The 27,688-nt window shown below is 39.8% G+C and overlaps 1 protein-coding gene across 1 annotated transcript; it reads left to right on the top strand.

Annotated features, from left to right (window-relative positions):
* Positions 1-3,326: 3,326 nt before the first annotated feature.
* LOC149815996 (polyadenylate-binding protein RBP47-like) lies at positions 3,327-22,910 on the top strand. The gene is made up of 6 exons (XM_089986805.1): positions 3,327-3,881; positions 18,613-19,093; positions 21,714-21,754; positions 21,829-21,959; positions 22,067-22,163; positions 22,348-22,910. Exons 1-6 carry the CDS (start codon positions 3,414-3,416, stop codon positions 22,501-22,503), a joined length of 1,374 nt encoding a protein of 457 aa, XP_089842931.1. The 5' UTR covers positions 3,327-3,413; the 3' UTR covers positions 22,504-22,910.
* The last annotated feature ends 4,778 nt before the right edge of the window (positions 22,911-27,688 follow it).

Genomic DNA, 27,688 nt, shown 5'->3' with positions numbered 1-27,688 from the left:
GAATTTATTCCACCAGAAATACATTGACTTCATTCGTCCATCGACATTCCTAACAGGGCCGTGCATTTGTCCCTTGCGTTATAGTTTGAATGTCGTAACAGGACAGCACTGCCATCACACTTAAGGCCAGTGATCATCGCCACATCTTCTAGAGTCATGGTGATCTCAAAAGAATCAAGCTGGAATATGTTTGTCTTATCATTCCATTTATTTACCAGGTGGGTCATGGTATTCCAACAAGTTTCAAAATATTGCTGGTCCAAAAGGCCACCGAAGTGCATATTTCGTAATCAGTCCTTCTGATATGCACTCAGCTGACTATACCACGACAGAACTACACGCCATTGACACCGACCTCCGAGCTTTTCACCTAGTGCTCTACTTCTCCGGTGAACTCCCTGTAACACAAAATAACATATTATTCCTACCAATTGTAATTTACTTTCATTTGTACTTATAAATACTATTCTACTAACCACTATAAATAATATTGGTTGCAGACATACTATCATAGTAATCGCTATACAAATTAATACCTAACACAGTAATCGTTATACCAAAATCGCTAAACATGTTATTAAATCTTCACAGACAGAACATATATATTTACCTTGGTCGCTATTTTCTGTTGTTTTCCATCCAACCTGGGACTTTCTGGTTGGTCCACTGCCTCCAATTGCATTTCAATCTCCATCTTTACCGGCTCCACCATCGCATGCCTTTCTCTCGCCTTCCTTTTCTCACCCTCCTTCTCCATCCTTTCTCTATCCTTTCTTTTCTCATCCTCCTTCTCCTTCCTTTCTCTCTCCCTTTTTTTCGCCTCCTTCTTCTGCTTCCTTTCTCTCTCCCTATTCTCCTCCTCCTTCTTCTCCTTCCTTTCTCTCTCCCTTTTCTCCTCTTCCTTCCTCTGCTTCCTTTCTCTTTCCCTTTTCTCCTCCTCCTCCTCCTTCTGCTTCCTTTCTCTCTCCCAATTCTCCTTCTCCTTTTTATCGTTCATTTCTCTCTCCCTTTTCTCCTCTTCCTTCCTCTGCTTCCTTTCTCTCTCCCTTTTCTCCTCCTGCATCCTTTCTCTCTCCTTTTTCGCCTCCTCATCCTTCTCATTTCCTTTCTCTCTGCTTTTTCTCCTCATCCTTCTACTTTATTTCTCTCTCCCTTTTCGCCTCTTCCTCCTGCTTCTTCCTTAACCTTTCCTGCACTTCCTCCTCCTGCTTCTTTCTTTCCCTTTCCTTTTCTTCCTCCTCCTTATCCTTCCGCCGCCTTTCTTTCTCTTCCAGTTCTTGCTTCCTTCTTTCCTGGAATTCTTCCTCCTGCTTCTTCCTTTCTCTTTCCTTTTCTTCTTCCTCCTCCTTCTCCTTCCGTTGCCTTTCCTTCTTTTCCTCATTCTCCTTCTCCTGCCTTTGCATTTCCTTAGCTTCCTCAAACTCCTTCTCCCTCGTTCGCCTTTCCTTTTCTTCCTCATACTGAGGAATATTCTGTTCCTTCTTTTTCTCGTCCTTATTCATTTGCCTTCGCCTCTCCTCCTCCTTCTTCAGTAGCCATGCCTTGTTAAACATTGCACTGCGCTCCAAGTCTCTCCTCTTACATTGTGTCGCAATTTCATCCACTAAATAGCTAACATAACTTTGAAACTCCTCCTCATTCTTCTTCCTCTTTTCTCTCGCCCGTGCGTCAATCCTCAGCCTTCTTTTCAAATTCTCAATAATATTTCTTGCCTTTGTCTTCAATTCGTCATCCTTGTTCTGCATCCTTCGTAATTCAGAGTTCTTCCTTTGGTCCGCAACCTCGATATCTGATGGATAATCCTCCGCATAATACGATTCCAAGGCTTTTTCCCTGTCTTCATCGTTCTCAATCTTAAGTATATTTTGGTATCTTTCAAAAACCTTAGATAGATGGGACTGGCGGATCACTTCTCTAGTAGACAACCCATAGAACGACGGGGTATCTCTAATCTGATGAGGCGCAGACATTGCTAACCTGCACAACACATTACACGATCATCATGATTAGAAATTGTCGGAATATTTGGGTTCATAAGAAACAAATCGTTGTATAAGAAGCAAAGTTCAGATTGAAGAAAGAAACCTTACACGAAACTCACCGAAATAATGAGAATTTGGATATTCCAACTGTAGAGTAAGCAGTGGTAAGACGGAAACAGATGCTCTGGAACAAAGGGAAAGGATGCTCCGACGACTCCAGATGAAAGCAAAGAATCTCCGGTAGAGTGATTAGAGCGAGAATGGATTGTTTCGAACTATTTGAATCCTACAACATAACGCTTGCTACATACGCAAACTCTGCGGAACGTTTTGGCGCGATAACGATGGAGGGCAGTTTTGTCCTTTTCACGAACCGACGATTCAGTTTTTTAGAAGGAGGGCATTTATGTCCGTTTGAGGAAGATGAAGCGAATGGCGGTAAAGGGTACTTAAGTCTTTGTTGCGGCACCAAATTACGATGCAGACGGTCATCGGGAACCATGCCGGTCTCGATCGTATACGTGACGCTATTTGGAAGCCTCGAACATGAGATCTCAGTACCGGCCCTGTTCGGGGGGTGGGGGGGGAACATATAACCTGTTTGATATTTTACCTATCAAAAAAATCTTACTACTTTAGAAACATTCCGTTACTGGTTGCTTCACATTGGGGTTGGTGGTGTTGCGTCTGCATCGGGGTGTGCGCACGCGCGCATGTGTGAAGTGGATGCCGTTGGATATGAACAGTGGTCGAACTTATCTAGCTGTTATAAGATTTATATCTTTAACAGGGTTCAATGAGGTATTTGATCCTTGAGAGAGAGAGAGAGAGTATAGTTTTATACTTTTGTTTGGGAACTTGGGGCGGGTCGACAAAGGTATCCTCCCTTGGTCAAAACTCAAAGGAGTCACGTCTCTTTTTGGGGGATGCCAATCAATTGGATTTTATCTGATATCCCAATTTCGTTTAGTTGCATTTGGTAAGCCAAAACCGAATCTGATTATAATGTGAGGTAAACATGGTTTTTATTTTTTGCTACCAAGTCCCACAAATATCTGAATTTGATGATATTCCAATCCGTTTACATGTAAAAAAAGTGGATTTGGTATAAATTTTTTACCATCCTTGTCCGAATTTAAATTGAGATCCGTTTAGTTAACATTCCATTAGTTGAATATGGTATCGGCTACATCCCATCCAAATCCAAACCGTTTACATCCCTACGGACATGGCCAGTTTGTAACTCTGGATCCCTCACGTGGTCGGCAACTTGGAGCTGGAGCTGGGAGGATCTTGGAAGTCGGAACCCTACCCGTTGATATGCAGCTTCACCAAGATGGACGGTAAGGATGCAATGGGTTCGTGGAAGCAGGATCGGACGGTTGACATCGCCCAGGAGCCGTCCGCAAAATCGCCGGGCCTTTTAAGAGTATGGAGAAGCCCGAGTTTAAGGCCCCTTCCAACCCATCAGAAACCAGGCTGAAGGCACTGCTGTTGCTCCCCCCCCTCTCTCTCTCTGTCCGGTGGGCAACCCTTGGTGAGGTGTGGAGGAAGAAGATGATGCAGTCTACGTCCGCTGCAGTGGATCCGCAGCAACAGCAGCAACAATGGATGGCGATGCAAATGCAGCACCAATACCCTGCGGCGATGATGATGATGCCCCAGCAACCTTACCAACACTACCCGCAGCCCTACATGGCTTATCCTCCTCAGCCTCAACATCAGTTGCAGCCTCCCCTTCCTCAGCAACAACAACAACAACAACAACAACATCAACAACAACAACAGCCGCAGTCCCAATCTCAATCCAACGAGGAGAACAAGACGATCTGGGTCGGAGATCTCCAGTACTGGATGGATGAGGGTTACCTCAATTCTTGCTTTGGCCACACCGGTGAGGTTAGCCTCCCAGCCAGCCTTCCTCCCTCCCTCCCACCTTTCTTCCTCCCTCCATTTAAGAATACGTGATTCTGTTCTTAATTTGCACTAGCTTCAAATCTTTGCAAGATCGTCGATAATTTTGATAGCCACTGGTGTTGGATCTCGTGTTTCCGCTTCTCGTATGACGTGCACAAAGAATTGCTGGTTCCATATCAACAGCCAGGCATGCTATATATGCATATATGGATAGGGGGAAGCCATATTTTCTTTCCTCCTATGGTTAATATATCGATCTCTTTTTCCTGTTGTTTTTGTCTTTTTCTGACTGAGTAGAAAACATTGAAACGCATATTGGGCTGTCTATTCGCACAAATCTTTGTTGGTATGGCTTTAAATCGAACTATAACGCCCGCGGACACACACACACACACACACACACACACACACACATATATATATATATATATATATATATATATATATATATATATATATATATATATATATATATATATATATATATATAATCTCCGTGCCTCTATCTGTAGCATGTGCCTCTATCTGTAACATGTGTGCGTGCGTGCACATTTGTGTGTTATTGTAAAGACCCGATCCGGGGCCTCTGGAGCTCGGGTTTGTTGGTGTTAGTTTTTAGATAGAAATTACTCAATAATCTAAAAAATAACTCAAAACCATGTCAGATTTTTTTTTTTTGTTTAACAATTGAAGGTCCATAGATCCATTTACAATATCATAACCATCCAAAGATAAAAGCAAAATAAAAAGTAAAGGTGAACCATACATCTGATGTGGCAGAGTCACAGTCTGAAATTAGGTCCTCTAAGTGACAACAATTCTTGAACCTACAGTTGTAACTAAAAGAAGTGAGTGAGTCTACAACCCAGTAAGATTTCATTTACAAATAGACACGATCGTTACAAAGTAAGCTCTAAGCTCCTAGTCTTAGTTTAGTTTGTTACTTATGCACACATGTTATTTATGAGTTTTACCCCATTTTTACCGTATCTCTATTATCATTCTCAAACACATCTTCTACTTTAATCGACTATTCCGGACATAGCCTCATCAGTCGTAGCAATCCAGGTAGACAACTCAGAGTCTACGATGTTAGCCAGACATATGAACCACTCACAACAACGTAGTTCAAACCGGCTCAGACTACGAACACAGGTGCTGCAACAACTCGTCGGTTGCAAGTCAGGAGCGAAGGAGCTCAATCAGTAGCTAGCCGAAGAGCCAGGGTGGCTATACCTGCCCCCAAGGTGTCTTCAGGAGCTATACCTGCCCCCAAGGTGTCACAATGAGCTATACCTGACTCAAAGTTTTTTTGGTTCATACTACATCTTATATGTGTTTAGTGGGCAACGTTTTAACCCCTAAGGGTCACCTAGGAACATCTGAGGTATTCCCAAGTTGCTCAATAGGTACACACCTCAACATTGCTCCAGACCATGCCTCCTAGTAGAATTCCCCATCATATTCTGTGTGAGCATCCTATACACAACTTTCTTTAAATATTCACATTTTGAAGTCAGTGCGTTATACAATCATCAATGTATATCCACTAACTATTTTTTAACACATGTTCACGTGTTTGAATTATTAAGGATGATAACCCATCACAGATTAATTCACGACACTTACAATGCCCCTCCCAAGGCATAAGCGTAACATTTTTCAAGGTAATACCTACCCTGAGACTTTATAACTTTACCCTCAATTTTCACATAACACATCAATCTCATATATGCAATCATGTCATGCCACATTTATTTCATTACTCAGAAAATATGCATGATCAAATTTAAGCATCACACTTGAACTTTATAAATTCTTAAGTATGCAAAACAATGTCTATTCACAATAAACAAAACTAGCATACTTGAAGCATTTGAAATCATATTGAAGAATGCCTAAACTAGCTAGCATGTGTTTTAATCAACTAAGGAGGAATTTGCAAATGTTCACTTACTTGGAATGCTTAAATTCTAAATTTTTAGTTTCACGCAACCTTTGATCTGAAATCAATAAATACCTCATATCATTGTCAAAATTACTAAAATATACTTAGACTTAACTGTCAAACGTTGACTCCATTCTTTCAGAGTTTGTCCTCGCATCCTCTACTAATGGATTCTACGCAAACAGTAGAATCCAAGGATTCAGGAATCACATGAATTTGACTTCAGGGCACCAAGTTATGCCTTGCTTATTATGTAGTCATACCAAGGGAAAAATAGTCTTTTTGCTCTTTCACCTATTCATAGCGACCTCTATGTCATCTTTACCTTATGTTACTTTAATATCTACATCCATACTAAAAATGAATCACTTAGATCCTCGACTCAACTCTGATTTGGATCCTGAATCCGGTATTCCCGATCCAAACCCGCTTGCAATGGTTTGTCTCGATCCTGATCGAGTTGGTCTAATCAAGCCCATTCATAAGAAGGGATCCGACTTGTACTCAAATTGATTCCTCCTTAACAAAACTTGACTCAACTCGATCTGGTAAGATTAACTCGGTTTGTCCGCTAGATCCCAACTTGATTCTATGAAACTGCATAGACCCAGCTCGATCTGTCCCCACCGAACCGGCTTGTCGACAAAGCACATACCTGTCTCGATCGTCCAGACCGAACCGGTTTGTTCACACTGTGCAGGCTTGACTCGGTTAAGTCCAGACGGAATCGATATATCCGAACCACGACCTGACTCAGTCTAATTAGACCGAGTCACTCTAACCAAAATGCACAGGTCTGTTTCGGTTGTCCAGACCTGGCTTAGTTTGGGCCATGCCCAAACCGAGTAGCGTGGCCGACAACAGTTTCGGCAACACCATTGTTGCCGAATTGCTGCAGTTTCTGCAGGTGGGGCGGTGCTGCTGGCGATCACTGATCGTCGGTGGTTGCCGACCCCCTTTCTTCTTTCTTTCACTGTGTTTTTTTTTTCCTTTGTGTCTGCACACTACGAGGGCAACGGTCGGACCTCCTGCCTTCTCGCGGCAGGCGGTCCGTCCCTCCCCGTTTTCCGTCACCGGCGATTGGCAATAGCAGATGGAAAATCCCTCTGCCACCCACTCATCTCACAAGAGACAGGGACAGGGTTCTTCCTGTCCCTACATCTCTACGATTCGCCGGCAACTTCACGGTTGCCGGTGACCTCTGCTCTGAACAGAAAAATGAGACAGAGAGTGGTCGGCGGCTGCAAAACCTCCTTCTCCCGTTTCTCCCCTTCTTGCTCCCTCTTTGCTCCTCTGGTGTTCGAATAGGGAAAGGGGAGGAGCCCCTCCATGGCTTTTATAGCCATGGGGGTCGGTTACCCCCCCTCTCATATTAATTGGGGGAACCCCCTCTTCCTCTCCCATGATCTGATTCGTGGGAGAGGAAGGGGCGGCGGTTCCCCCTCCTCCCGTAAGCCCCCCACGATGGGGGGTGAGTTACAGTTATATCTGTTGTTGCGACCTCCTTCTGGGTTCCATTGAGTTAACATCCTCTTATACCGATAGCCTGTCTTGTGTACCTTAATAATACTGAACCAAGCTTGTTCTCGCGCTTCAGTAAATCGTTGAATTCTATATTAGTGTCAGTGTAAATTATGGTTGACGTTGGTGAGCTGTGGCGGTGGCATTCCGTTGAGTTCTATGGTTTGCCTGTTTCTGTACCAATTGACAGTATGCTAATTCCTGCGGTTTATTCAGAGTAGCATGAGTATGATTAACAAGTGATAAAGTCACTCATGGAGTGAATATCTCATTCTATGGAGCTGGGAATATTCTATTTGTGTTTCACATGAAAGATGATGCATGGAATAAATATTTTACAGAGTTTTTTGTACCAGTCAGGTTGTTGATGCATTTAACGTGTCTTTTTGGAATATGTCTTTTTGCATTTCATGCAATTCACACAATTATTACGGTTGATCCATGGAATTGAAACTAATTTCATGGTATCAATTACTATGTCCACCGAATCACATGTAAAATAAAATGCATATTCTATAGAAAACAAAGAAAGGGCCCTTTTAGGCATTAGTTAAGAGTGACTTTTACTTTTTCCTTTTTGAATGTGGCTGTCTTGTTCAAAATGCTTGATCCAAATGAGCTTTAGTTCTAATTTGTGAATCTGAACACATCAAAATACATAGGTTTGGTTTTCAATTTCGTGAAGCACATACACCATGTTTTGAGTGAAACCATCCAGTCTTTCCATCCAGTTATGGTCTTTTCCATCCAATTGGCTTGGTCTATTTTGCGAAACCAGTTTCATGTCCTTCGGAACATGTGCTGGTCTATTTTCTGAAACCATTTTCATGCCCTTCTTAAGATGTGCTTTTTGTTGATCATGGTTATGAGTTTGTTTATACAAGTGCTGTTGCCTGAGGTTCAATATGTTAATTATCTTGAACCATTGTTCATATTAGAAAGAAGATTGCCTACCACATGAAGATGCTATTCAAACAATTATTACAGTCAGTTCCTATTTTTTTGGTAGTTGTAACTTTGTCCAAGTATTGCCGCTGAGTCTGTAATAAATTCATAATATTGTTGTTTTTTTTAGATACGTGTCGGTCTAATTTCACTATTTTTGATATATGTGCATTTGTCTGTTTGCCTTTTGGTGGAAACAAATGTATACTTCTGTGAAATGAAGAACATTCCATGAGAAGCAAAATTGATGTTTTAAGTCAAGTTGAGAATAGGTTATGTTATAAGAGTGATTTTTGTACAATCTTAGTGAAACTGAAGAATTTTTTAGTCTTTGACCCATATATATTCTCTTGTGCAATCTCTCCTGTTTCATTGACAAAATAGTAATTTTTAAATGTGTAAGGTGTATTAGCGATGACAGCCAAGTTATGATTGTGAAAGATGATGGAAATAAATATAAGATGGACGGCATACTTCTATAAGTTTTCAATCAAAGAACAGGAGTAATAAAATAGTTCAAGGGGAACTAAACATAGTTAATGTATGATTAGTATGTAGAAAGTTTAAAATAGAGCCCAAAGTTTGTACAGACAAAACCTAACAAAAACATAGAAAAGCGAGAATTTGCATATGTTTTTAATGATATAAAATAGCTTGTGGTAGAGTGTTGAAGCATCGAGTTTGATATGCACTAATGAGAAAAGACATCTCAGGATATTGAAGCATGCATCTCAAGGTCAAAATTAGCTTGAGAGCTACCTCGGTCAACATGCTTGTGTTCCTTTTTAGGGTTGGACGACACATTAGTTTAATGATGGATGATGTCCTTTGTTTTTAAAGGCACAAGGTTTTTTTTCCCATGACCACCAAAGCAATAGTTCTTGAGGTTTACACGTTCTACTGAATAAGCCTAACACTATTGAGAGGCTTATACCTCATTAAATATAAGGGCATGAGGCTTTTGATGGTCACTAAAAAAGTCGGTCATTTTATCCACCCCGACCCTTCTTGTTTCATTTTTATGTTTGTGACATTCAATGATGACAGCGAGTCAGCCTTCTCTCCTTTGTAGTTAAAGACATGCCTAGCCAACATCTAGGTGCTAGATGAGTCCCTAGGGGCCAATAAAAGAAATTTAAGTTTTTATTATGATGTAAAATATATAATCATAATTAAGTAAAAGTTTTTAAAAAGTTTCAGACTTTATATATATCATCTGTCTAAAATTAATGTATTTACTTGGGTTTCTAGGTGACGCCTTGTGCTTTTGACCAGCTAGGCCCTCTTTCCTTCACACCCCTTGCAGAAAGAAAGAAACATTTGGCGACAAGGAAAATTCATCAATAGTGTCCTTGATGTAAGAGACATTTTGTGCAAGACTGTGATGAGGTGCAGTGTGCATATGCATGTCATTGCATGCATGTGTGTGTGCCGTATGCTGGACCATGTTGGCTTAGGTATCTTTAAAGTCAGTCTGATGAGATCAAACCTTCCTTCTGAAATCCACTTTTGAAACTTGAAACCAAACAAATGTGTTTTCTTACCTTCCACATTGATTTTGCTTTTAGTAAATGCCAAAAACACATACTGTGTGTGTGTATGATATTGGACCTTATTGGGCTTAGGTATCCATACCTCTAAAGCTTAGTCTGATGAGGTAAACCTTTCCTTACAGGACCGATCTTTGAAACTTGAAACTGAACATGTGTGATCTTACCTTCCACGTTGACTGCATTTTACTAAATTCCAAAATACATACATCACTAGAAAAGTGATGGTACAAGAGTGGGTCACAAGAGCTCACATGGAGAACAAATTAACATCTTGTGAAGCAATACAAATAAAAGATGCTTAGGTTTATAACTAATAATAAGTTGGGAATTCTATCCTCACAATATGACACTCATCACTATTGTGTCTTGGCCTAGTCATACAATTAATGCATGCATAAATTTATACATACAGGAAAGGAATTATTCAATGTTGTAAGTATCGTAGCGTATCGTACAATATGCTACAATACGTATCGTATCTATGGGGTATTCCGATACAATACACCCCTATGCCTTCTTATACACTCCGATATGGGGCGTATTTTAAGATGGGCTATAAATGCAGTTTAAATCAGAGTTGCCAGTCGAGGAAGCGGGAGCGGGAAGCAAAAGCGGGAAACGAGGCACATCTAAAATTTTAGGAAGTGGGAAGCGCGAAACGACTTAGAAGCGAACCAGAATGTGTCTCGGAAGCGACCTAGGAAGCGAAGAAGGAAGCAACCTAGGATTCGAGTGGGAAGCGAAAATGTAATGATATATTTTTAATTTATCAAAAAATAAGATTTATGTTATCATTGACAAAATAAAACATGAGTATCTAAGACAATAAATGTTGTAATTATCTAATAAATGCATCATATTGCAACTTTCAAGCATTTAAAAAATAATACATCAAGAAAAAATCATAATTCATATTGCTGTTGCAACCATTTAACAAATGCATGCAAGTAATAAATAATGCATTAAGAAAACTAATAAATTTGATTAAAAAACATACATTTTTCAATGAAAGAATCAAATGACTTGTTATTTGATGTGATTCTTGTGAATCTTGTGATCTCTGCAACATAAAAAATGAGAAATCAATAAACTCAAAGATTACATAGAGATATAGTTAAAATTTTAATCTATAAAATTCTAAAATGTAAACTATAAGCTATAAAGTTCTAAACTGTAAACTTAAAATTAACATAATCCACTACTTCACTTCATCATGCAAGCTTCAAAACAAAAGTACATATCAAACCAACAAAATATTACAAGACCATGACAAAAAAAAGTAGCATAAAAGTTTCTAAAATGGACTACTCCAACTACATCATCGAAAGAATAATTAAGAATTCAAGAGTTCATTTCATTGTCAATAATCAATAATCTGTCATCTTTCTCTTCTCCTTTAGTTCAACAATAGATCGAGAACTTTCTACATCATCACATCCTCCTTGCCCTCCACAACCATGCCTTCTGTTTCTTTCTTTATTTCCTATAATGAATATGTTAAAAAATTAAAATGTTTAAAAACCTTAATCTAAAATATAAAAAATACATATATAGAATAAAGAAAAATAAAAAATACAAGATGCATATAACACATACCTTGCCTAGGTCTCCTGCTAAAGAAACGATCAATTCGGCCTTGGGGAACTGATGGTCGTTCTTGTACTATATCTGCACTAGTTCTACTTGCTCTTTTGGATTGATTTGTATACTTTTCAACCTCATTTGTACGTATGATTATCGGAGGCAGTGTAGCTCTTGGTTGTGCATCTTTGGGTTTGGATTTGAAAATAGTGCTTGATTGTTGTGCACTATCATCCAAATCTCTCCAACGCATGTCCTCTAATCTCAACGTATTTTCTTGTACAATAGAAAGTTTCAGATTGATATCTCATTTTCGACTAGGTCTTTCTTTGTAGCGATTGTTGCACCTTTTTATAACAAGAATACAACATATGAATGCTAAGTTACTAACAAATAATCAATGATAGATAAATATGTTATAATATAGTAAAACAAAAGTACAACACTTTAATTATACCTGTCAATCAATCGAAGATTGAAATGAATATACACCAAGGCATCAACACGATCTTCATTGAGCCTATTTCTTTTAACATTGTGAATATAGCTTAAGGTGCTCTGCACTCTTTTTGCAGAAGATGTGCTAATAGGTTGAGATAAAACCTTAATGGCTAATGCTCTCAACTCGGGTGTATCACTACCATAAAAATATCACCAATTAAGGACCGTCATTGTAGGATTCAATGCATCTATTCTTGCTGCATTCTGGCTAAATCTTCCCCTTCTTAATGCAAAAGCCACAAGTTGTGACCTATAAAGTGTAGAGAGCTCTTCATTTCCAACAGATATGACTTCAAACACGAGCATTGCACCATCTAAGATATCATTGTCCTTTTCTAAAGAAAAAAATGTTTAACTATAATAAGAAAATGCAAATGAAATAATAAAATAATTAAATTATTAAACTTTATTAAATAGATAGAATAAAATTTTTACCAGGAGAAACTCGTTTGACCCCTCCTGGTGCTGGGATTATCACATGCTTGATTTGTGCATGAGAATAAAAAATATTGCTCTTTAGGATCAAGAATAACAAGGTAAACAAAAGTGGGTTCGTAGGGGAGCCTACAATTCAGATGAACCATAGTGGTGCAATATTTCTATTTAAATGTCATGATAGCTTAGAATTTTGTTGACTTTTCTGTGTAATTAAGCAACAATAAGTTCTTTGATATATGCGTGCTAAGTGTGGCTCTAAAAATGTCGACTTCTCTTAATTATTGATTCCTGTAAAATGTTCATACTAGCTATACTATTAGTGGACCTTAAAGGAGGATCAATGTTAATCTATTTTGTTTTTTCATCATAAGATTCTGGAAATTTAGTTTGATTAGCCCTGAATGTGATATCAGTGATCTCTGTTAAATGAAATCTATAGGTTCATAACAACATGTGTTAGGATTAGGAATCACCATGCTTATTTTATGGGATTGCTAAAATTATTTGGAAATGGATTGAAACATTTGCTATTTCTGAATATACAAACCTGGTTGAGACTTTCTGATATGTGTGCATGCGCATGGAATATTCTTTGGTATTTGAAATTTTTGTTATGCGTAATCTGTTGTGGGAAGAATCTTGGAAGCATGTGTAAATGAGAATCTAGTCGGATTCATATTAAGTTGAAATTCAAGTTAACATTTACCTGCATATTCAGTTGATATGCAAATTCCTATTTAGATGCCTATAAGTTGATGTTCGGTTCCATATGAAGCTGCATATTAGTTAGATGCTCAATGCCTATGTAACTGCATAGTAAGTGTATGTTCAACTTCGTATAAAGCTGCATATCAAGATGATATTCAATGCAAACTTAACTGCATATTAGGTTATTATTCACTGTTACATGAAGTTGTATATTAAACTAATGCTCAAATGCATATTTAGCTGCATAGTAAAATGATATTCAATTTTATATACTAAGCTGCATAATTTAGTATGTTCAAATGCATATTTCTTAAAATGTTCAAAATGCCCATTAAGTGTATATCTTTTAGAATGTTCAAATGCGAATGTGTTGGGAGAAAGGTATATAGTTGTATTACCAAATCTCTAAGATTACACTGCATGCCCAATAAAGGACACCAACAGTGTCTCTGCTTGTTTGGTAGAGCTTTTAGTGCATGCCACCATGTGTTGGGATGTCACAAGTCAAAATCTAATGGTACGTTGTGGCAATTTGCTATTGAAGAATAAATAAATAATAATAATGATGATGAATTATGATCTGGTAACCAAACCTATGGGTCGGTTTGTTCTGGACATATGAGTGTCAAGCTAGTGTGTTGAGGGTCATGCATAGACCATTGAAGTTATGATGTGAATTCACATGAAAATGAGAATATAATATTGTTGCCCGACTGGTTTAAAGACACCAGAGCATTCGTGCTTGACTGGTTTAAAGGCACCAGAGCACTCTGAGTGGGTTTGTGCAATCAATATGAAAAAAAAATGTGAATGTGTATGCCTTGGTAAAATGACTAAGGTTGAGAACCTACTACTATGATAGTAGGAGGTAGTATGTGGAAATGCCCTTGTATTTTGGGTAATTTAAAGAAAGAAAAGATCAACTCAGTCAGATTCAGGCTTACCTTGGAGATGGTAGGTGGTACTTATTCTCAAGAAACCAATGTTAGTCGTATTCTTCAAGTAGAACAAGAGATCTATAAATTGCAGCAAGGAGAACAAACTCTAGCCCAATATTATGCCTCCGTGAAGGCAGCTTTTGAGAGACTAAATGCTTATAGACCATTATGTTGTGACAAACAAAAACTACACCAGGAGCATACCATGGTTGCACGGTTCCTGACTGGCTTGTCAACTGAATTCTTAGTTGCCAAAGTTCAGATGTTGACAGGCTCAGATGTTCCCACTCTTGCTGAGGGATATAATCGACTGAGCAGGCTTGCCATGTCCCTTCCTTCATTTCAATCAGACTCACAAACTTCTGCTCTGTCTGTTTCCTATGGTCGAGGTCGGGGTTTTCTTCCTAGTTCTCGAGGTCGTGGACGTGGTCGAGGCTCGGGAGGACGAGGCAAGCTCCAGTGTACCTACTGCGGGAGATTTGGGCATTTAGAAGATAGATGTTTTGACAAGAATAGACGACCTCCTGCATCTTCACCTAAAGTTGTTCCTACAACACAAGTGGCCAAACCCGAGTCCTCCACCGTTCCTCCTAGTGATTCGGTTACACTCACTCGTGCTGAGTACGATGATTTGTTGGCACATATTCCGTCTAGTTCTACCGTGACTGATATTGCATGCTCTGCAGGTGATGAATTATCTTGCCAAAGTAGTAGGTGAATTATTGATTCAGGGGCATCTAGCCATCTGTGTGGAAATGAATATGATTTTTCAAAGTTGAATAGTGTTCCTAATCATAAAAAAGTTGTTCTTGCCGATGGGAGTTCCTCTCCCATTGTTGGCCAGGGAAATATCTCTATCTCCCCTACTCTTCAGTTATCAAATGTTCTCCATGCCCCTTCATTCCCTCAAAATTTGTTATCTGTTAGTCGTGTTGCAAAGGAATTGAATTATCGCGTAATATTTGATCCTGCCTGTTGCACGTTTCAGGACTTGCTGTCGGGGAAGACGATTGGTGGAGGCTATGAGGAAGGTGGAGTCTATTATCTACACCAACCAGTTGGCTCTGTTTATTCCGCAGTTGAGTCCTCTTCTAGTCCGCTGCTTTGGCATCATTGTCTTGGTCATCTTCCGTTGCTTAAATTGTGTAGGGTTATTCTTCACATCTCGTCGTCCACTACTCTGCTGTGTGAAGCATGTCAGCTTGGGAAACATCATAGGAGTTCATTTCCGTTCAGTCAGAGTCCTTTGAGTCAAAATCTGTTTGATCTTCTTCATGTTGATGTTTGAGGTCCAAGTAGAATTCTTAGTCATTCTAAGTGTCATTATTTAGTCATTGTAGATGATTTTTTCAGATTATCATGGGTATTCTTGTTAAAAGATAGGGCTAAATTCTCGATTATTCTTAAATCCTTGATTATTGAAATAAAAACTCAGTTTAATTCTTGTGTCAAAGTTGTTCGCACTGACAATGCTCTTGAATTCAAATCCTCTGACTTATTATAAATTTACAAAAATCTTGGGATCTAACCTCAGGCTTCTTGTCCTCATACCTCGCAACAGAATGGAGTAGCGGAGCGCAAGCATAGACACATCCTAAATATTGCCCGTTGCCTTATGATTCAGTCTAATATGCTTGCATCTTACTGGGGAGATGCGGTTCTAACTGCGGGATACCTAATAAACCGTATGCCTTAAACCTCGGTGGGGGATCGTATTCCCATTCAAATTCTCAGACCTGAAGCTCCCTTTTTTCCTCTCTCTCCAAAGGTGTTTGGTTGTGGGTGCTTTGTTCATAAACTTGGTCTCAACCGAGATAAATTGTCACCCCAATCTATAAAATGTGTTTTTGTTGGGTATCCGAAGCACCAGAAAGGATATCGTTGTTATGATCTCATATCCTAGAGAGAGTATGTAAGTGCGGATGTTTCATTTTTTGAGTCTATCCCATATTTTTCTAGTACTTCTCCGAGAATACATGCTAGTCAAGGTGATTCATTCCCTCTTCCTGTTCCTCCTTTTCCATTAGAGTTTGTTCGTCTTGAGCCTCTTGTTCCCAGTCCGACTCTGTCTCGGTACAAAAATCCTCTTGTGGTGTACACAGATCGAGCTCCACCCAACTCTATGCCTGTGCCATCAGCTTCTCCAGAGGTGAGTGTTCCTGATCCTACTGACGATTCTCTTGTTGATGGTGATTTACCTATTGCTCTTCGGAAAGGAAACATGCAATGTACACTTCATCTTATTTCTAAGTTTGTTTCCGAGGCCAGACTTGGTGAAAATATGAAGAATTTTGTATTAGCATTATCTGCTACCTCAGTTCCTCTCAATCACCATCACGCTCTTCTAGACCCCAAATGGGCGAAGGCCATGCAGGATGAAATGGATGCACTGCTTTCTCGAAGAACATGGGACTTAGTTGATCATCCTCCTGAGGCTGATATTGTTGGTTATAAATGAGTCTATACCATTAAGTATAACTCAGATGGATCGATTGAAAGGTTTAAAGCTCGCTTGGTTGCGAAAGGCTACACTCAAACTTATGGGGTGAACTTCTTTGAAACATTCTCTTCTGTCGCTCGCCTTGGGACTATTTGTCTTGTTTTGTCCGTCGCAGTACACCACGGTTGGTCTCTATGTCAGCTTGATGTGAAAAATGCCTTTCTGTATGGAGACCTGGAGGAGGTAGTTTACATGCAACAACCTCTGGGGTTTGAAGTTCTGAGGGAGTGTCCGAAGGTGTGCAAGTTGAACACGGCAATTTATGGTCTCAAACAGAGTCCCCGTGCATGGTTCTCCAAGCTGGCTGAGGTCATGTCAGCATTTGAGTTTGTCTGCTCTGCTTCAGATCACTCTCTTTTTATTAAAAAACCGGCACAGGGATTGTGGTCATGATAGTATATGTTGATGACATTATAGTCACAGGAAGTAGCGAAAAAGATATTTCTGACACAAAGCTCCATCTTCAGAAACACTTTGTGACTAAGGATCTGGGACCACTGAGATATTTCTTAGGAATAGAGGTTGCAAGGAGTAAAGATGGACTAGTTCTGTTACAGCGGAAATATGTTTTGGACCTGTTAAAGGAGACAGGGATGTTAGGTGCCAAACCTGCAAAGATTCCTATGGATCCCAAGTCTCATCTGTTTGATGAAAAATCCGAGTATGTGGACTGTAGCCGTTATCGCTGCTTGGTTGGCAAGCTATTATACGTGACTATGACCAGACCTGACATATCTTTCGCAGTGAGCAAGATAAGTCAATTTATAGACAAACCTACAAAGACTCACTAAGATGCTGCTACGATGATTCTCAAATATCTAAAGTTCTCTGGTAAATATGGTTTAAACAAAACCTGTCTTTAGATGTTACTGCCTATTCAGATGCAGATTATGCAGGGTCGATCGTTGACAAAGTCCACAACTGGATTCTGTGTGTTTGTTGAAGGGAATCTGGTTACTTGGAGAAGTAAGAAACAAACTGTTGTTGCCAGGTCAAGCGTTGAGTCAGAATATCGGGCTATGGCTCAAACTGCTGTTGAGATGATGTGGGTTAAATCTGTGTTGACTGATCTTCAAGTGAAAGTCTCATTACCTATGGAGATGATATGTGATAATAGAGTTGCTACCTATATTGCTAATAACCCAGTATTTCATGAACGGACAAAGCATATTGAGGTGGATTGTCACTATGTACGTGACCTGGTTCAGACTCAGTATATTTGCACCAAGCACATATCTTCAGAAAACCAAATTGCTGATGTCCTCACAAAACCTTTAGCGAGTTCAATTTTTTTGAAATGTTGTGACAAGCTGAGCATTATTGATATATATGCTCCAGCTTGAGGGGGAGTGTTAAGAAGTAGTCGTCACATATGGGTAGTTTAGTAACTGCTCATATGTGACAAGGGCATTATTGTAATTAAGGTGTGTCTAATCTCTCTATTTAAGTGAGATTAGACCTAACTATCAAGAGACGATTCTTCTATTTCTCTCTCTCTCCTCTGTTTTTCTTTTCTTGTTTTCAGGCAGTCTCCCTAGCCGACTTCAACAAGTTATTTGTTCCCATTTATTTTGTTGGTTTACACAAGTATTACAAATGCAAATTCCATCATCTTTTTTATTAATATTTTTTTTTCTTTACTCTTCTATTCAACACTTAAGCGAGCCAGGCATCCAAACTGGGCCATACACCTAGAGATTGCCTGCTTGGTGCTTTTAACATCAATGAAGTTTATATGTTGGCATGGTAATTGTTTTCACCAGTTATATATGAAGTGATACCAGCCATGGAAGAGTGTTGTGATATCTGTTGGAGGTTTATGTTTGCTTTTCTTTCTAGTATGCAATACAGTTATTTAAGACACACAAATACCTCTAATAAAAAAAAAGCTAAAGTGTTTTTTCATATCTCTTTTGAAAAAGTAAATTAAATTTCCACCAAACTATCATGCTTCAAACTTTGTGAATGTGTGTTTGTTTCTTTTCATTTTTCACGAGCCATATGCAGAACATATTTGACAAGGGGACTTGATGGTATTCTATTCCATCTGAAGTACTTAACATTAATTTCTGTTCTCTAGGTTCTTTCAATAAAAGTTATCCGCAATAAACAGACTGGTCAGTCAGAAGGGTATGGGTTTGTGGAGTTTATTTCACGTGCAGCAGCAGAGAATGTCCTTCATAATTACAATGGTACAGTAATGCCCAATGTAGAACAGCTTTTTCGGTTAAATTGGGCATCATTTAGCATGGGTGATAGGCGCTCAGATGTTGGTTCAGATCACTCTATATTCGTGGGCGATTTGGCTTCTGATGTTACGGATACTCTATTGCAAGAGACTTTTGCTAGCCGATACTCATCTGTCAAAGGTGCAAAAGTTGTTATTGATGCAAACACAGGCCGATCCAAAGGTTATGGCTTTGTGAGGTTTGGCGATGATAATGAGAGGTTACGAGCAATGACTGAAATGAACGGGGTATACTGTTCCATCAGGCCCATGCGCATTGGTGCTGCAACTCCTCGAAAGTCTTCTGGTTTTCAACAACAGTATTCTTCACAAGGTATATGGTAATTTATGCTTCATGTCTCTTGTCAGAGTATGACTGTATGAGGCTTATGTCCTTTTAGTTTTTATTCCATTGTTAATTGTGTCCATGTGGTATCATATGAGCACAATTAATTGCTATCCGGTGTGGTAAATATGCATGTAAATGATGTCATTAATACATATTCTTACTTTGTTATGCTAATTGGCAATAGAATTGAGTTATATTTGATGAGTTTAGAAATACAAGGAAATTAGAGTTAACACTTTAATTTGCAAAACTGCGCTTCTCTTCTGTAATAGAAGTTGTAAATGATGCTGTCTTTGTTTTTACAGATGAGCAGCATGCATATGTGCCGCTCAGTGTCACATGATTCAGCTGAATTCAACCAATTCCTTATTGTTTTTCCTATCTTGTTTGAATCATGTGAATGCACATCCATAACACTAACAGTGTTGTGATTCTTCAGAACTCATGCAGACTGTTTTCTACTTCTATTATAGTATCCTGCTTTTAGTACACATTTGGTTCAGATTTTTGGTTTAATTAATTTTTTGATAAATCAATGAAGCTTAATTCTGCCCGAACTTGAGGTTAGTGCTGGCACAAAAAACCAGGAGAATGCCCTAGGAATCCCGTTACTGATGATGAGGCTCTGTGTGAACTGCATTGTCACTGATGCTGGTCTTGGCAATATTTCAGTGAGGATTTTTCTTGGAAAAAAACTTGAAATATCTTGGGTTTTCAAACAAATAACAAATATAAATGGTTCAAATTTCAAAAAGCTAAAATTTTCTAATCCATGTTATGATTGTGCTAATATCGTAATATTCTCATTTATTCAATATTTTCATTTTTAGAAAATATTGCAACAATTTCAGCTTTTCACTTTTTTGTATTTTTGAGAGTACACATTTTACCTTTTGGACATGTACGAAAACCTCTCACTAGTGGTGGACATCGTGCCGGGCCAGGCCGGCCCGATCCAAACCCTATTAGGGCCTGACATGCCCAACACAGATGTCAGTCCGCTGAGAGCCCGACCTGACAAATTGTCGGGTCAGGCTCATCATCCAAGCTCAGGTGTCAGTACCTTACCTGATACCCGCTGAATAAGATATCGGATAGGGTTGGGTCAGAGAAAGATAACCCAAAAGCCCCGAAATACCTAAGGTTGTATTTTACAAGAACCCTCAATTTATAGTTTTAGGAAAGGTCTTCCCTCTTCTCTCTGATCGATATGGCAATAATCTCAGCAGCATACCTTTTTAATGTTATGTTTAAAAAGCCAAAAAGCATGTGAATGATCCTTTCTTTTTTGGGAAAGAGAGAGAGAAGATGCATGTATATGAGAGAGAGAAAGCAGACATTAATAGCAATATACTTATTAAAGGCAACTTTACATTAATGGCTCGTGGGAGAATAGTCCCATATCGATGGGTTGACGGAAGTGGAGAGCTCTCCATTGGCTATAAAAGGAAGAGCCTTCCACTTTAACATGTGCACCCATTAAAATATTAATGGGTTATAGTTGTGGATTTAGTTAAACATGACCCATTATGTGACCCAATTGATGAAGAGTTTTTTTTTCAATTAGTTTAATAGGGCCCATAAGAGCCTGACTCGGGCCTGGAACTAAGCCAGAGCCCAACCTGGCTCTTGGGTACCCGGCCTGTTGGCCAGCCCTACTTCTCACTGCTCTTGTGAGAAAGGTTGACATGGTACAAGTAGAAGGAACTAGGAAAAGCGGAAGAACATTGAAGACTTGGAAGGAGGCAGTTAAAGGTGACACGAAGGATTCTAAAGTGACTGAAGTTGTAGCTCTAGATAGGCAGGAAAGGGGAAATGGGACTTGCAAAGTCGACCCCATGTAGTTGGGATAAGGCTTGATGATGATCATGATGAATACAAGGAGACTGGTTGACCTTGTTGGGCTAGTGTTGTTCCATGAAATTAAAGGGTGATTTTTACACATCATAAGAATTTTAAGAGGGTTTATTTGTGAACTCATTAACGTTTTTCAAGGATTTTCTTTGTTGTTGGCTTCATGAATCTGTTTCAGTGCCTACCTTTTCTTCTTGTTTTCCTCAATGGTGTCCATGATTTGTTAATTCGTATAGAATTTTATATGCTACTTAGTACATGTCCATGCTCCTCTGGAGGCTTGGTGGTGTTGTATCAGGGATTTTTCACTAGGGGCCTACATTAGATAGATGTTCTTGTTTAGATGTACAATTGTACACCTTCACACAACACAGACTACTGTCTAATATTCCTGAGCTCAGAAACTCAGCTTTGATGGCTGCTCGTCGTCTTTCTCTCTGCTTGTGAGCAAGGATTCTGCAGGTTGTATTTGTTCTAGAAAGGAACCACAGCCAAAATTTTCTGTTTTGTACTGTTATGGATGATAGTAATGTGCATAATTTCCTGTATTTTCTCTAATCACATCGTTATTTTAGTTTTTATTTCTTTTTTTTGCCACAAATTATATTATTTGGTATATACTTTTAAATGTTAATCTGGCGTCTGGAAACTTTCAAGATTTGAGCTGTTTGTTGTTACATGTTCTACGACCCTATTTTCTGCATTGAAATTTATCTTTTTAGTGTTGATTTTACTTCCTTTTTTTTCTCAGGGCAGGGACTTCAGTCTGAAGGTGATCTGAACAACACAACAGTAAGTCAAATATTTATATGTTTTTTCGAAAATTGTCCGGTTGGGATGATCTTGGAATTACATTTCTATTTTAGATATTTGTTGGGGGGCTTGACCCAAGCATCAGCGATGAGGATCTGAGGCAGGCATTTTCTCATTTTGGGGATATTGCATCTGTTAAAATACCAGTTGGCAAAGGATGCGGTTTCGTACAATTTGTTAACCGGTATGTCTTTAATCTGTGACTGTGAGTTGTATTTACTATTTTTGGGATCAATCATCAATGTCATGGATACTTATATTTTATGAACTTGTCATGATAATTTTGTGCAGGGCAAATGCTGAGGAGGCATTGCAGAGGTTGAATGGTACCGTACTTGGGAAGCATACAATTCGCCTCTCATGGGGTCGTAATCCTGCAAACAAGCTGGTAAGCTTTCCATGAGCATACAATACAGAGTTTTTCTGGAGCCATTCAAGCTGCTACATGGCTTTACATCCCATGTAACTCCAGGTCTCAAGTCCATGATTTTGTACTTTGGTTGTTCAAATATGTATCTATCTTTGATTCGTTGAGCTGTTTTTGTTGCATCTTTTGTTTGGTGAAACAACAGCCTAGAGCAGAATCAGGAAACCAATGGAGTGGTTCGTATTATGGGGCACAAGTTTATGATGGTTATGGATATGCTGCTCCACCTCAAGATCCGGCTATGTATGCTGCTGCATATGGAGCGTATCCTGTTTATGGAAACCAACAGCAGGCAAGCTGAAGAGTTTTGAAACACTGTAGCATTTCTAGATGTAGGCAGACTAGTTTAATTGGATAGTGGTTGTTGTGCTAGTGATATGGTGTATCATCAAGGCTTTGGTGGAAATGAGTGTGGATTGAAGCACCGAGTGCTCCTGGATTCTTATGACCTGCATTTCTGAGGAGCTCAAACAGTCTCTCGCATAAATCTTGTCCCACACCTGTTTAAAGAGGGCGCACCTGCATGCTTGTTGCTTCTTGGTTTCTGCAACATTTGGTATTTATGTAATTGTGATGATTGCATGCTTTGCACCACCTTGTGTGAGTGCTGGCTCAATCTGCATGCTAATACTGTTGGTTTAGCTTCTGCCCTGAGGACTCATGTTTGACAATTTTCCATGTGAATTGCTAAATTTATGCTTGAACCAATATCTCTTTGTTCTTTTATTGATATTATTCAATTCTACGTCTGTAACTATTTAATTGTTATTTCTATGACGATGGTGGTGCTTGTTTCGTTCTGCGGATACATTCCTCGGATGCTTGAAAGACAAAAAAACGAGAAAAAGAACAGAAGACTAAAGTTGGATTCTAGTGCGATGAATTTTTCCAACCAAAATAACCGTGTGAGATTCTCACCTCGACAACACGAGTTGGACCAACGGGGGTTCTGCTTGTTTGGTAGGAGCTGTTAGTGCACGTCACCATGTGTTGGGACGTTGCAAGTTCAAACCAATGGTATGTTGTTTAACTGGTTGGGGTCTGCCTAACCCCAGCTTGCCTATCAAAAAAACAAAAATGGGAGTTGGGTCATAAAAAGGCAAGACTGGCACTTAGGAACTTAGGCTTTTTGGCTCCAACTTGAATGATCCTACTTGACTATGTCGTCACCACAAATACAAGTCATGCCAAACCCAAAAAGATGTTTCAGATTCTGGTCGAGTGGAAGGCAGCGGCTGAAGACGTTGCTACCCTCCCCCACCCCAGTAGGTGAACATGCAAAGCACCCAAAATTAATGTGTACGATTTGTGAAACTGTTCACATCTTTTACTTTTCAATGAGTTAACTTATAGTCACGTTATTTTGGTAAATTGAGATTTACTGTTTACCACCCTACATGTGAATCCATCTTTGATTTGCGATGGCCTCGGTAGTGACTGTAAAAAATTACGATGTCTTTCAAGGACAAATTATAGTATGCAAGGGAAGGTATAGTTGGTATCTTGGATCTCCTCTGATACTTTCATTAATACTGATATAGGTGAAGTTTTATGAGAAAAGTATAGAATTTCTCACTATAAAAGAATTCGTATGAAAGTTTTTCCACAAAAATATATTTCCATTCTGTTCTGTGCATGAAAAAAAAAGTAGATTTTTTTTACTGACCCATGGGTGAGAGCAGGAAGATTATGTTTCCATCTTCTTTGTATGTTTTGAGTGCCAGGTTTGGCTGTTAAATGCCAAGTCCTGGATTTCCCATGCCCAGGCGAGGATTTGGAAGCTACAGTATTTGTTAAATCCTTTCTTGTTTGGGATGCGGTTTTAGGTTCTTGCTGGGTTGGGAATCTCCTTGCCAGCTACGGCTGTCAAACTGCCACATAAGAGTACCCAAAAAGGGGGAAACAGAGATTGAAGGCATCAGCCTCCAGATTTGGCAACTACATCCTCTAGGGTATGTAGCTGGATTTGGGAGATGGGAGAACCAAATCTGATCTCGTCTTCTGGATTTTGCAAATATCGGTGCTCCTAAATGGCTGAAGTGATAGGGGATTCCATGAGTCCCCTCGCTATGGCTCCATCTATGGAAACCAAAAAATGCCTTAAAGATGCCAACTAAAGAAACATTACAAGTTGCCTTTCAAAAAAGAAATAAAGAAACATTACAATTCCTGGGATGCCTTTTTCTTTGGATTTTCAGGAAAAACTCTTCTTTGTAAGGGATGTGGATTGTGAATGATTCAATAATGGTAATCTTGGGTTTTCTGAAAACAATGACAGTTTGGAGTTTGGTGGTCATGGAAGAGGTTAATGTGGTTGTTGTAGGGGGTCTGTGCTGATGAAATATCTGCATTTTTATTCATTTTAGCTTTTCATTTGCGATGACAAGCAGCCTATACACAAAAGGAAAAAAAAAAACAGAATTCCACAGGAGTTGTTGGAACATCTCATGAAATGCCAGACGATTGTAAAAATGATAAATGTTCTTTTCTGTTTGTTGTCACTGGCATGAGAAAATGATTTCCAGAAAACTGCTGTCTTTTTCTCGGAAGTAGCACGAAACAGTTGCGGCTATTGATATTATTGAAGGTGTTCTTTTTCCTTCCGTCTCTCGTTTTTTTTGCTAAATCGAGGTATTGGATGAATATGAGAGCAGGTGGGTAAATCATTTTTTTCCTGCGATTTTCTGTTTTCGACGTGAGTCTTCTTGGGGGTGTAAGTGGTAGAATGAGTCGGGTGGTATGTAACGGGTGACTCCTGTTGTTGCACTCATCAAAGTACAGAAAAAATGCGGTAAATATTCATTATTTCAATGAGATGGAAGTCCAAATTCGAACTTAAGAATTCACAAAAAGTTCGGGGTTTACATAAAATAATTTAGGGTGTACGCTTTGACGACGATGAGCACCGGCCTTGTCGGCTCGCATAAGTTTTGACTCTTGAGTTCTTGATTCAGCTTGTGGATGTGAATATGTAGGCTTTCTGGCTAATTGAATGGATTGAGTTATGTTTTCTTCAAGAAAATGCAAGATAAGAGAAGAATTGAACAAAATGGGTGGATGTATGATCCGAGGAGGGATCTCAACTATGGTTTGTGATCTCTGTAAAGCACGTTCACACAATTCTGATCAATGCCCAAGGAAGCGTGAAGCAAGTTCCAAAGGAGATCAAGATGAATGGCAGCCAGTGAGGAAAAAGACCAAGAAAATATCGGTGCAAAAGTCAGTTCAATAGTTGAACTCCAATAAATTTTCTGCTCTTTTGGATGCCGTTCAAGAGATTTTTTAATTTCAGTGCTCATAGTTCTAGAGTTAACCCTCTTATGAATGATGATGCATTACAAGCTCTTAGGATTCAGAATCATCGCATTCCAGTTAGAGGTCCTGGTTCAGAAAACGTGGTATTAGCAATTCAAGATGGTTTTGATGGCCCCAAGGGGGGTTCGTTTGTGCAAGCCAATCCGTAGGGTCCTAGCCTCAGAGTTTTATGCTGTCGGCATGACAATCGTAGGTATGGCAGGCTGAGCCAGTGCTACCAGGTCTTCGTGCTGGGTGCGGTTTCTTTGGGTTATAAATCCTGATCGATCTGTTAATTTGGGTCTTGGACGTCTCCCAAGGGAAGGATAATCAGGAAAACTTGGATGTAGCCAAGAAGGATCAGCCTCTAGGTGTCGGTTCACCTCATGAACATGTTTTCCTTTCTAAAGGGCATACCAACCCACCCAAGATGTCCAACATGTCAGGTGCAGCTGCAGTGGCAAGGGTTTCCCCCTATTTTGGACTCTAATTCAGTTCTTTCTTCCTTGGGAAAGAGGGAGATTTTCAAGGCACCTAATAAGGAAGGATTTGATATTTTAATTGATCATGAAGATTCTTTGTTAAATGAGGCATCCAAAGTTGGAAGGCAATCGCAAATTGAAGGATTAGATATGCGTAATGTAGAGGATAGAAGTCCTCCTTTCTCGGCTAACGAGGATGTGACACCTAATGTTGAAATGCATTCCAACAAAAATTGTGCACTGAAGAAAGGTTTCCTATCTCCCACCCCCAAAAGTGTCGGTCGTCAAAGGAAAGTCAGAACCTTAGTTTAATGGGGGAAACCTGCAATGGGTCTTGGATCTCTTGATCTTAGATCTATTAATAAAAACCAAGGTCTATCGTGAGACAGTATTATTGGATCTGGGTTTTGGATTTTTATTTTAGGGGTTTATCTCTTGAGAATTATGCCTCGTGTTCTATGCATTAGCTTCCTTTTAAGATCACTGTAAATTGGTTTTTCCGACTAGTGAATTGGTTGGGTCTGCCTAACCCCAACTTGCCTATCGAAAAAAGAGGAGGGAACTCAACATTGGGCCCTGCAATAATACTGTATGAAATTTTCAAAATGCCTTAAACTCCAGGATTGATTCGACGTCTTTATGCGCCCTGGGATCAGCACATAGGGGATCTGATCAAGCGTGGGGAGAGGCTCACCACGCTGGATCTGGATGGCCACACGTGGAAGGGGCTGCGATAGGGCCAAGGAACGGGCTACCGGTATGCTGAACGCCCAAAAGCAGAGCACCGGGAGGCTTGGGGGCATCCTTGGTCTTGCTCAGCCCTCACGACACCCGTAGGCCCACCTATTGGGCACTGCTACCAGGGATGGAGAGAGAGAGAGAGAGAGGTGATAACTCTAAAAAAGATCCACAATTGCATAAGACATCTAGGGTTATCCCTTTGAGAGGTTATATAGAGAACCTCTTATTTGGATTTGGGTCACCACAGTTTGGGCATGGCATCCTATGCCAAATAATCCAATGCACTTAACAAATTGTCAAAAATACTAAAAGAACAACCTATTGGACAGGGCACCCATGCGCCTAGCCGGGTGAGGGGCATGCCTATGCCGTGCTCGTGAGTGAGTCCTCCCGGGTTGTATCAGTTACATCACGCTTCCCATCCACTTGCCCACAAGTGTAAAATATCAGAATTTCTTCTGCAAGGTGTCTTCCCATACCCAAGTTGCTCCTTTGGATCCACATTCATCTCACTGAATAAGAAACTTGTGCCACTTGCTCCCGACACGTTCCATGCACATCATCTTGAGCACCTTAAGAGGCTAGGGTGATCTCTCATCTGGATCTTCCACCTCAAGCTTGTGGGATCTCCTAAGAAGGAATTCGACCAGCTCACATGAAAAACCGGATGAACTAATGTGGTCGGGGGCAACTTGAGAAGGTAGGTCGACTTGCCAAACCTCTTTTCCACTTGATCCGAGCCGTACTATTTAGGCAAAAGCTTGGAATAGGGCTGCCCAAACGCAAAGCAGGTTATATGTCCCCCCCCCCCCGAACAGGGCAGTTAGCTACATCTCATGTTCGGGGGTCCCAAAGAGCACCACGTATGTAAGCATGTGTGTCTCGTATCCCCATGTTTGTCAGCATTAATTAACGTTGGAGTTTGATGCGATTGCAAAGACTTAAGTACCCTCTCCTCCATTGGTGCAA

The sequence above is a fragment of the Nuphar pumila genome, chromosome 14 (assembly GCF_984573655.1).
Source record: "Nuphar pumila chromosome 14, dmNupPumi1.hap1.1, whole genome shotgun sequence".
Classification (NCBI taxonomy): domain Eukaryota; kingdom Viridiplantae; phylum Streptophyta; class Magnoliopsida; order Nymphaeales; family Nymphaeaceae; genus Nuphar; species Nuphar pumila.
Note: the sequence above shows the minus strand (reverse complement) of the source record. Positions and strands in the feature narration are given on the sequence as shown.

Coding starts and splice junctions, on each gene's coding strand:
- LOC149815996 (XM_089986805.1), top strand. CDS start 3,414: ATGGAGAAGCCCGAGTTTAAGGCCCCTTCCAACCCATCAGAAACCAGG. Junction 3,882..18,612: donor GCTTTGGCCACACCGGTGAG/GTTAGCCTCCCA, acceptor TCTGTTCTCTAG/GTTCTTTCAATAAAAGTTAT. Junction 21,755..21,828: donor GTGATCTGAACAACACAACA/GTAAGTCAAATA, acceptor TTTCTATTTTAG/ATATTTGTTGGGGGGCTTGA.